This window comes from Protobothrops mucrosquamatus, unplaced genomic scaffold (assembly GCF_001527695.2).
Source record: "Protobothrops mucrosquamatus isolate PMUCROS unplaced genomic scaffold, P.Mucros_1.0 scaffold3, whole genome shotgun sequence".
NCBI lineage: Eukaryota > Metazoa > Chordata > Lepidosauria > Squamata > Viperidae > Protobothrops > Protobothrops mucrosquamatus.
In genome coordinates, this window is record NW_015386390.1 from 794,215 (window position 1) to 805,273 (window position 11,059).

At 54.1% G+C, this 11,059-nt stretch overlaps 1 protein-coding gene across 1 annotated transcript; it reads left to right on the top strand.

The window, feature by feature from the left end:
- Nucleotides 1–3,773: 3,773 nt before the first annotated feature.
- Nucleotides 3,774–10,483, top strand: PRDM8 (PR/SET domain 8). The gene is made up of 3 exons (XM_029287370.1): nucleotides 3,774–3,992; nucleotides 6,110–6,341; nucleotides 9,000–10,483. Exons 1-3 carry the CDS (start codon nucleotides 3,774–3,776, stop codon nucleotides 10,481–10,483), a joined length of 1,935 nt encoding a protein of 644 aa, XP_029143203.1.
- Nucleotides 10,484–11,059: the final 576 nt, after the last annotated feature.

An 11,059-nucleotide genomic window follows, 5' to 3' on the forward strand; every position in this document is an offset into this window, starting at 1 on the left:
TTCGTAGAAGTTTTCCCTTCCCCCAAATCTCTCCCCCCCACCCCCCTTTAACAGGCCTGACTCGAGAAAAAGAGAAAAGAGACTTTAATCGCGGCCAAAACCATTTCAGTCTCGGCAAAGCGCCGTTTTTCCTCTTTCGATTATTACCGAGGTTTTTTTTTTCTTTTTCTTTTTCTTTCTTTTTTCTTTTTGCTCTTTCCAACCCCCCGAGTCGGGCTAGTTTATAAAGGCTCAGATGAGCCGATCCTGGCGCGTTGCTTTAGCCAAGGAGAGAAGAGGTCCAAGATTTGACGGCTAATCCGAGTTTAGAAAAGTTTTTTTTTTTGCTTTTCAACGCTGGCCGCCTCGAAGGAAACCAGAGCCGGTTCCCCCTCACACACACACACACACACACACCTTTCTTTGCCCGGGATCACAATGCCGGGGAGAAAGCCGCTTTTGGGGCGCCCCTCGGCTCTTCCTCTTCCTACTTGGGTGGGCCTTGCGCAAGAGCTTTACCAGCTGAGGTTTTTGGAGAGAGAAAAAAAGGCCTCCTGCAATGGCTGCTAATTCAATTTCCCTGCGCAAAGCGATCACCAGGGAAGGAGGACAGGAACCTGGGGGGGGGGGGGGGGGGGGAGGTGAAATTAATGCCAAAAGAGGGGAAAAAATGATTACAAGGAAGAGTCGGGGAGAATTGCTTATTTTCTGTTCCGTTTGGCTGCCGTTATATTATTACGGTTAATCTTCAATTCGATTCACAGTCTGCGACTGGTAAGCACTGAACAGTTGAAGAAGTCCTAACCTAAGAAAGGGCTTGTTAGGGTAGCGTCTGAGTATGTAGGCAGTTCCCAGGAGCGTGGGGTGATATTTTTTTTTTGCAAAGTCAGGATATTCAGGTCTAATAAGTTCAGGATTTCCATATTACCTAGGCGGCCCTTCGGGTATGGCTCCAAGGGCTCCTATTACTATTGGTAGAACCGTTGATTTCCTTCCTCCCTAGTCTCTCAACTCCAATGTGCAAATCACGGATATTTAGTTTTTTTTTTTTCCTAGCGGTTTCTCTTCCATTCGTGCATCAACCTGGTATTGCAATATCCACGCACCAGACTTTTTTTCCTCTTTTCCACAAAAGTGATGTCAGGCGTCTTGTGGGCCAGGTGTCGTTATTATTATTATTATTATTATTATTATTATTATTATTATTATTATTATTATTATTATTATTATTATTATTATTATTATTATTATCATCATCATCATCATCATCATCATCATCATCATCATCATTATCATTATCATTTATTTTGTTATTATGGGTCATCGCACAGTCAGCCAGATGTTCAGACTGGATTTGGCATTTTGTCTACCTACCGAGTCCTTACCCAGGACATGGGATAGGCAGATGTGGATGTTTGATGGTATTATAGATATCATCGCAGGATGGAAGCAGTTCCTAATAAGGCCGCCTTTTGCAATTAACTAATGGCGAATTTGTCAATGCCAATAGTGGTGCTCCAGTGGTGCTCCAGTTGTTTTGGGATTGCACCCAAGGCACCTATTACTACTGGTACTACCCTTGCTTGCTTTTGCCACAGTCTTTTTATTTCTATTTGTAGGTCTTTGTATTTTGTTATCTTCTCCAGTTCTTTCTCGTCTATTCTGCTGTCTCCAGGCACTGCCACGTCCACTATCCAGACTTTTTTTGTCTTTCTTATCGACAATTGTTAAGTCCGGGGTGTTATGTTGCAGGTGCTTGTCTGTTTGAATTCTGAAGTCCCAGAGCAGTTTAATTTTATCATTTTCTATGGCTTTCTCTGTTTTATGATCCCACCAGTTTTTGCTATTATTATTATTATTATTATTATTATTATTATTATTATTATTATTATTATTATTATTATTATTATTATTATTATTATTATTATTATTATTATTATTATTATTATTATTATTATTATTATTTATCGCTGCTATTATTACTGAATCGATGGTTTCAAAAGACAGATTTGAAACCAAGCTCTGGGCGTGATTAGGGTTCTCCACGCCGGTCCAAGCGCCGATCTAAATTCCCGACTCGGGTTCTAGTCAGCCGCGCGTTCGCCTCCTCTCGCCTCGTATCCCCCGTGTAGAAAAACGGAAACGGGGGACGCGCCCGCCTCCCATAAATAAGCGTGTCACGGTAAGAAATAATTACCTCTGCTCGCTGCTTTTAATTAAAGTCTCCCAGGGAAACTGCTGGATTATGGTAATGAGCCGACATACGTTCCCTCTTGTCGGCTTCCGTGAAAGGTTAGCTGACACCAAATCAGCGACACTGTCAAGGCGCTGGAAATCCGACCCGTCCGTCACTGGGTCCCCCCAGGGGGCGGGGAAGGGAGGGAGGGGAGGGAGGGGGGAGGGCCAGGCCCGGGCGGAGGCAGAGGGGGACCCCCTCCAGACTTCGCCAAGCGCAGAGCCCCGGAACGAAGCGCCGGAGCTGGAGGGGAGAAGGAGATTTCCCTCTGTAGTTCCGAGCTGGTAACAGGGCAGGTAGGAATAGAGAAGCGACCGTTGGGCTCCGCCGCAGGGAATTCTGCCCCAGGACAGGACAGGGCGGAAGGGAAACCCACGGAGACGTTTCCTTGGCCTTCTGGTCCCTTTCTAGGCTCCTAAATTGTTCAGAAAGTCTCGCTTTTCCTTCTCCTCCTCCTTTCTGGAATGTTGCATTTCTCGGGTTCCCGGTTTTTCTTTCTTTCTTTCTTTCTTTCTTTCTTTCTTTCTTTCTTCTTCTTCTTCTTCTTCTTCTTCTTCTTCTTCTTCTTCTTCTTCTTCTTCTTCTTCTTCTTCTTCTTCTTCTTCTTCTTCTTCTTCTCTCCTCCTCCCTCCTCCTCCTCCTCCTCAATGCCCGTTCGGGTGGCTCAACAAAAGACGCCTCCAGGCTGGCCTTTGCTCTTCCCAGTTAGAACCGAGGCCGTTCAACCGGAGGTTGGAAAGGGACCCGGTTTGGCCTTCGGTGGGCTGAGCCAAAGGCCGGCCAAAATTCTCCTCCTACGGGCGGTTTGAAGGAGCGAAAGGTTCCCGGGCCTTGCGTACCTTGGTGGGGGGAGAGGAAAGCAAGCCTCTCGGCGTCCGGGCGTTTTGGGGCAGGCGGTTAGGAAAGGCAGGTCGCGGGCTTCTTCCATTGATCTCTCTCCCACCGAGCTGGGATCTCCGCTTCCAGGAGGGCTTAACTTTGGGGCGGGGGGGGGGGGAGAGCTGTTCTGATAGCATGTCGAATACAAAGCTTGGATGTGTCGAGGGGTAGATAAATTGTAGCAATTTACAGAATTGTCAGTTGGCTCAGCAAGTAAGCTCCAACTGACTGGGTAAATCTCTACAATGAACCAGAGTTTTATTTTGTTCGGAAAAACGAATTTGGGAGTGTCTTTTAAAGAAGTTGCTAGAGATGCACTCCTTCGGCCATAATTCCCTGGATTTCCAGAAGTGAAACTTCTGCCTGTGGAACTCTATAGCATATAACCGGTGGGTTATACGTGTGGATGACTTAAAATCGTGTCTGGCCGTTTCTGTTTAGGCTCCGTAGCTCTCTCCTTGCTTTTAAAATAGGGCAGAAAATCAGAAGAGCCGCTCTTGAATTCGGGGCACTTGGGGTGACGGGGCCGGTTCCTTTTGGGAAAGGGTGTCACAGGCGGGTCCGCAGAAGCCAAAAGGGTCTCCGTTCCTTGGGGGGGGGGAAGGTCCCCGGGAGGAGCCGGGCTTCGTTTCCCAGTGGTTCTGTGACCCTTTCCTCTCCTCCTTTCCCGTTTCCAGCCATGGACGAAAGCGGGGTGCCCCGGAGCATCTGGGATGGAGACGCCAAAGCCGTCCAGCAATGCCTGACGGACATTTTCACCAGCGTCTACACCACCTGCGACATCCCGGACAACGCCATCTTCGGCCCCTGCGTGCTCAGCCACACCTCGCTCTACGACAGCATCGCTTTTGTGGCGCTCAAGTCCACCGACAAGAGGACCGTCCCCTATATATTCCGGGTAAGGGGGGGGCAGGCAAGGCGAGGAAGGAAGGAAGGGGGGGAGAAGAGACGGAGAGAAGCCAAACCCTCGCCCGTCAGCCCGGGAAAGCTTGAGCTACGCAGGGCTGAAACCGAGGCGAGCCCATCCCTCCAACTGTCCCTTTCCGGCCCCGGAAAAGAGGCCCCGTGGAGGAACGCAGCCCTGGCCGCGTTGGAGGGAGGCAGCCCGGGGTGCTCGACCTGCCAGGGCCGGCCTGCTTTTCTCCGCTGAGTCGGTTCAGCCAGTGGGCAGGAGCGACCAGGTCAGTGAAGAAGGTAGGGGAAGGCATTCAGACAACCAACGGAGCACTGGTGCTTCTGTTGACGCGCGTCTGCTCGAGAACCCCGTCCGCTTAGTTCCAGGTGTGATGAGGACGCGGCAAACGGATTCGCTCCGCGCCCTACTACTGCCTTCCAGGCAGACGCGTTGTCGGAACTGCCGGCCTCCCTAAAAACGGAGGGGGAAAAGGAAGGGGAGGCGTCGTTTGTAGCTCCTTCGTGGCGCAAAGAGTCCGCGGAACGAAACGCGAAGGAGCAGGAGATGCTTTACTGACCGTTCCAGCTCGGTCCCCCTCCTCAAAACGGCCTTTGTCCCCCTGCGGGGTTTAGAAGGGAGGGAAGCAGGTCGGGTCTCGCTGCCTTCGTCTCCAGGCGCCCCCGGCCCCCGGAGGGTTCAAAGCGACGCATCCGGAGGTCTTTGGAAATCCGGCGCCCGCTGAACCGTCAACCGGCCAGTCGGGGCGAAAAGAAATGCAAGTCTGAAGCCGGGTGTTCTTAGGTCGCCCTCCAACTGCCAGCAGTTTCCGAGGCAGTCTAGGCGTCCAAATGAACTCGCGTCCCCGCTCCTTGCTGTCCTTAGGGTCCCCGGTGGGCTCCCCACGCGCGCCCCCCCCCAGCTCCGGAGAATCGATTCAGCAGCTCACCGTAAGATTTGGCTGAGGGCGGAGAGGAGCCACACCTTCGAAGGATGGGGTCCCGTTAACTGAGCTGAATAAAAAGCGGGGTTCTTCTTCCATTTATTTTTTTAAAAAAATTATTGCTGGAACTTTGGCTTCTCCAGCCCACGAAAAGAAAATCTAGAACCGGGCGTAGAGAAATCTCCTTCCTAATAAGGCTGCCCCAAATGGCAACCCACCCCAGCATCTTTGCCATGAAAACCCCATGGACAGTTGTTGTTAGTTGCGAAGTCGTGTCTGACCCATCGCGACCTGAGGGACCACGTTCCTCCAGGCCTTCCTGTCCTCTACCATCTTCTGGAGTCCATTGAAGCTCATGCCTCCTGCTTCACCATGGACAGCACCAAAAGGCAAAAAGAGATGAGGCTGGAAGATGAGCCCCCTCAGGTTGGAAGGTGTCCAATAGAATGGGGGGTGGGGGGGGGGCTGGACGGAGCCACTGAAGCAGTAGGCCTGAGCTTCAATGGACTCCAGAAGATGGTAGAGGACAGGAAGGCCTGGAGGAACGTGGTCCATGGGGTCGCAGTGGGTCGGACACGACTTCTTCGCAACTAACAACAACCACCACCAAATATCTCAGTCGTTGGGAAGCTCCGGAGATGGCAGGCAGTCAGGGGTCGGGAGGGAAAGGCTCAAAATTGCTCCCGGCTGCAGGTGGGCTTGCTGGGATGGTGCTGTATATACTACGACGCCTTGCTTTTCCGGCCAATTTGGGGGGGGGAGGGGTCTGTTTCGGACCCTCCGCGTTGACCTCCTTGGCTGGGCTTAGTTCCTCTCCTGTCCAGGATCTCAGCTCTCTCTGTAGGTCTCCTCCGCTGAAAGGTCCCATCCCACCGAAGGACAGGTGTGGTTGCAAACACTTCCCTAGGAGAGCGAATCCACGGGGCCCCAGATCCGGCCAAGCCATAGCCGGTCATTTCGGGGTTCAGGGGGGGTTCAGGGGAAAACTTGCCCGGCTGCTCAAAACACGGTCGGCGTTAACGATCCCAACGAAAAAGAAACGCAGCCCTGGCTTTCGTTTCTTTGCCACCCCGCACCCAGCCGTCTCCTCCTGGAGGTCCCAGGCCGGGTGTTGTTGTTGAGTAGTTGGGCAGCCAGTCACTCACTCAGCCTCCGCCGCCTCTCCCTTCTCCCGCTTCAGGTGGACACCTCGGCGGCCAACGGCTCCTCCGAAGGCCTGATGTGGCTTCGCCTGGTCCAGTCGGCTCGGGACAAAGAGGAGCAGAACCTGGAAGCCTACATCAAGAACGGACAGTTGTTTTACCGCTCCCTGCGGAGGATTGCCAAAGACGAGGAGTTGTTGGTGTGGTACGGGAAGGACCTGACCGAGCTGTTGCTGCTCAACCCCGCCAGGTCTCAGAGCAAGATGAAGGGTAGGTGACAACTCGCAGGAGAGGTGTCTCTCTCTGTGTGTGTGTGTGTGTGTGTGTGTGTGTGACAACTCGCAGGAGGGGTATGTGTGTGTGTGTGTGTGTGTGTGTCTGTCTGTCTGTCTGTTGGAGCATTTCCTGGAGGTCCTTGAATCCGGAGTCCCGGCGGATTTAAGGCTGACTCGACGGGAGCTTTCCTTCTGAAAAACGGTCGCCCTGCCAGCCTGGCTGGCTGGCAAGCGAGCGGGTTAAAACCAAACATCCCGGGCACAAATGGACGCTTAATTACTGTAATCCACAGCATCCCATTTGAAACGGTCCCGGAAACGCCGGATTAGCTGAAACGCTGCAATCTGTTAAGAGGTTTTAAGTACTCGTTGCAGAGCGGAGGAGTTGCGTGTGTGTTGGGGGGGGGGGGAGCCAGCCCCGCCCCCACGCGCGCTCCCAAATTCCAAGGGATCGCTCACGACCAACTGACGGTGTGATCCCCTGCAGAAGCCAATCTCCTTTTCTACTGTTGGATCCCGCCCCACAAGCGGGGCAAGTTTGTCCCCCGGGCTGAGGATTTAAGGGTTTTTTAGGCGTTTTTTTTTTCAGTTCAGAGAGCGCTTCCCCCCCCCTCCGCCACCCCCCCAGGAGAAGCCAGGGAGCGAAGTCGGTTCGCCATCCTTGGGCGGAAGAGGGGTACCTTCCAATAGGCAATCTGACAGTTGACTTGTTGCTAGGATCCTGACGCAGCTCCGTGTCATCTGGCAAGATGCTTCACAGGAGTTTTAAACAAAATGCCCCATTTGATGTCATTTGCTGCAGGGGCTGCATTGACCAATAATTCCCAATTAGCCTACTTTCTGGTTAACCTGTTCTGTTGAATCAAGAAATTAACCAAAGATGGGTTCATGCAGCATGCCGGCATACACCACGGACAAAACATGCATTCGCAAACACTCACCACGAGCCAAGATTGACACTAGACAGGTTTAGCACTGGGTCTTCAAGTAGCCTGACTGAATATTGATAAATGTAATGCATGTGGATTATGGGGTTCTATTAAAAAAAAGGAGAGAATGATCCCCATGGTTGAAATTACAGTAGCTTGGGTCTGTGTTCAGATGGAAGGTCTCCATTTTATTCTGCTCCTGTTTTATGGGGCAGGGGAGCGGTTGACTGCTTCACCTTCATCTCATTAGGCCAGGGGTCTTCAAACTTGGCTCTTTTATGACTTGTGGACTTCAACTCCCAGAATTCCTCAGCCAGGCACGCTGGCTGAGGAATTCTGGGAGTTGAAGTCCACAAGTCATAAAAGGGCCAAGTTTGAAGACCCCTGCATTAGACAAACCATCCTCCCTAATTATCTTCAAATGACATTATTTAGCGCAGCATTTTTTAATCTCAGCAGCTTTAAGATGGGTGGACTTCATTTCCCAGAATCACCAATTCTGGGAGTCCACCTATCTGAAAGCTGCTGATGTTGAGAACAGCTGCTCTAGACCTTCCAGAATGCACCAACAGCTGCTTTTGTGAACATCTGTTCACCTCCCGACTTTCTGTTTATTAGATTTATGGATGCATCTAGTAGGATGATGAAAATGACAGGTTGGTGGTAGTGGTGCTCACCTAGAGTGTGAAGAACAATAGCTCGTAATCAGCCATGAGAAACACATTACTTGGTGCTTTTCAGATGTTTTGGACTAAAGTCCCTTCAATGGGCATCCTGAACTCAACAGGTGCTGATCTGAATAGCTGCATGAAAGATTGCTCTTAGTGGTCCAGGGAGAGGTAGTGAGAAGTTAGGGCTTAGAAAACAGAACCGAGGTCCTTTTCAGCCAGGAACTTGCCTGTAAGCCACCATATCCAAGTTAACCAACCTCACAGGTCCAGTGATTAAGGCACCACTCTAGAAGGCAAAAGCCCTATGAGTTCAAGTCCACCCACCTCACTTCTGTGGGGAGAAGGTGTGTTTGGATATATTCACTGCCTTGAGTTATTTATAAAAATAATAAAGGTGGGCTATAAATAGTCAAATGAAAAGGAGATTTTGAGCCCCCAGGAGAAATTAAACTTTACATTTTCAGAGGCAGAAATAACCTTACTTTCTTCTTTATGAACAGCGAACCTAGCAGCCTGCACTATTTATTCTGTTCGCTGCCTTGACCTCCGGGAAGAAATGTGGGATATAAGTACAATAAATGCTAAACCCTACACGAAGCAAAGCACAGCATGAGGTATGGCGAGTCTGGCCACTGTGGTTAGTAAATTGTGAGTCCTAGTCTATTTTTGGGGTCTAGTATCATGGCTCAGAACACGGTCGACTACATTGCACGAACCAAGCCAGCATTTTTGGTTGCAGTTCTGCACAGGCCACCATTCAGTGGGGCTACTTCTAAAAGAGATGTGTTAAGAGAACAGCGCTCATTAGGGCAGGAAGCTTGGATTCTTATTAGGTCAGAGCTGACAAACACAATCCTAATGTTGTCTATTCTCAGTTAGCTCATGGGTTTTAAAAACCAGGCAGAGGTTTTTAGCTGGATTCCCGTTGGTCTAACCGTCAGTGGTGTTCCACGTTCCTTCTCAAAGTTTTGTGCGTCTGACAACTTGGCCGGTCGGTCTGGCTCAACAGGTGACCAACAGGTGACCTCCCTTCTCTTTTCTGTCCCGCCCCAGCTTCCTCTCCGCACACCTGTCTGGAGTGTGGCCAGCGTTTCCAGTTCGAGTTCCCCTACGTGGCGCACCTGCGGTTCCGCTGCCCCAAGAGGCTGCCCGGGGCGGACAGCAGCCCAGCCGGGGACTCCAGCCCCAAGAACAGCAGCAGCCCCAAGGAGCACGAAGGCGCCAGCAAGTTCCAGGCCAAGCAGGGCGGCGGCCAGCCGCAGATCCAGCCCCCCACCCACCGCCGCCACTACCACTGCGGCCCGGACAGCAACGGCCCGAGCAACGGCGCCGTGACCAAGCCCTCCACGGACTTCCACAACCTGGCCCGGGAGCTGGAGAACTCGCGGCCGAGCAGCGGGAGCGGCTCCCCCGGCAGGCGAGAGCAGCCGGCGGCCGGCCTGGACGGCCGCGCCAGCCCCGCGGGCAAGGCGAAGCGGAAATACTCCGGCGGAGACACGCCGGCCGAGGAGCGAGGCCCGCCGGGCGGCAGGGGGCGCCTGGAGAGGCCGATCCCTTCGTCGCCCAAGGAGGAGCTGGCCTGCACCCCGCAGCAGCACTACCGGCCGGCCGGGAGCTACTTCGGCTTGGACGACGCCAGCCGCCTCTACGGCCCGCCCAGCCCGGACACCGGCGAGGCCAAGCGAAGCGCCTTCGTGGAGGTGAAGAAAGCCTCCCGCGGCGGGGACGGCGGAGGCGGCGGCGGGGACGAAGAAAAAGAGCGCGGCTCCCCAGCAGGCACCGCCTCCGCCTCCTCCGCGGAGAAGCCTCCGCCGCTGCCCTCGCTGCTGGGGCCGCGCTCCGGGGCCAGCGCCTTCTCCACCGTGCCCTCCTCCTCCTCCTCGCAGCCGCCGCCGCCCTCCGGCCCGGCGGGCAGCCCCGAGGAGCGCAAGAGCGCCTTCTCGCAGCCGGCGCGCTCCACCTTCTCGGCGCACGCGGCGCAGCTGGTGCTGGGCGGGAAGCTGAGCGCGCTGGCCGAAGGCGGCTGCCACGCAGGCGCCGAGGGAGCCGCGCGCCTTTACGCCTCGGAGCCGCTCAAACTGCCCGGCGCGCCCGGAGAGCTGGGCAACGGGGCGGGCGCGGGCGGCGAAGGAGGAGGAGGCGGCGGCGGGGCCGGGTCAGGGGTCGGCGGAGGCGGAGGCGGCGGCGGGCTGCCCAAGCAGAGCCCCTTCCTTTACGCCACCACCTTCTGGCCCAAAAGCTCGGCCGTGGCGGCGGCGGCGGCGCCTCTCCAGCTGCAGCTGCCCTCGGCGCTGACGCTGCTGCCGCCCTCCTTCACCTCGCTCTGCCTGCCGGCGCAGAACTGGTGCGCCAAGTGCAACGCCTCCTTCCGCATGACCTCCGACCTCGTCTACCACATGCGCTCCCACCACAAGAAGGAGTACGCGCTCGAGCCGCTGGTGAAGCGGCGGCGCGAGGAGAAGCTCAAGTGCCCCATTTGCAACGAGTCCTTCCGCGAGCGCCACCACCTCTCGCGGCACATGACCTCGCACAACTGAAGGCCGGGCCCGGGCGCGGCTGCCGCTTTGCAACCGGGGCTTTTCCACACGCCGGACCCCGCCGGCCCCCGGCTTCCGCAGCAGACGCGCCTACGGTCTTCTTCCAAGCACTGCGGGCCTTGGCGACCTTAAGCGGCCGGGGGTGGGGTGGGGTGGGGCGGGGCGGGGCGGTGCTTTTGCGAGGCATCAAGGAACGGTGCATTTCCGGAGGAGGCGGACGGAGGAGTTAACTGTCTGGTGTAAATGTGCCCAAAGAGTTGGAGGAGGAGGGAAGGACAGTGGTGTAGAGCGGTGCAAAGAAACGCACACCCTGGCAGGGCCTTGTGGGAGGGGTGCATGCTCCCCCGGCGTGTAAAATACGAAGCACGGTTTTCTAGTAAAGGAAGAAAATGGATGCAATGTCAGCAAAAGAGAAGGTGGGTGGGATTTAATTCTGAAGTCTTGTTATCGGTACGGTTCTGGAATGGGAATGGGAAACAAAACCCTGAAATGTTAGCAGTTGCAAAAGTCTTTGATTTTAGGAATATTCCCCTCAGTCTTTTCAGTTTTGGCCTAATGGGTGATTAGGAGAAGAAG

Coding starts and splice junctions, on each gene's coding strand:
- PRDM8 (XM_029287370.1), top strand. CDS start 3,774: ATGGACGAAAGCGGGGTGCCCCGGAGCATCTGGGATGGAGACGCCAAA. Junction 3,993..6,109: donor CCGTCCCCTATATATTCCGG/GTAAGGGGGGGG, acceptor CTCCCGCTTCAG/GTGGACACCTCGGCGGCCAA. Junction 6,342..8,999: donor GTCTCAGAGCAAGATGAAGG/GTAGGTGACAAC, acceptor GTCCCGCCCCAG/CTTCCTCTCCGCACACCTGT.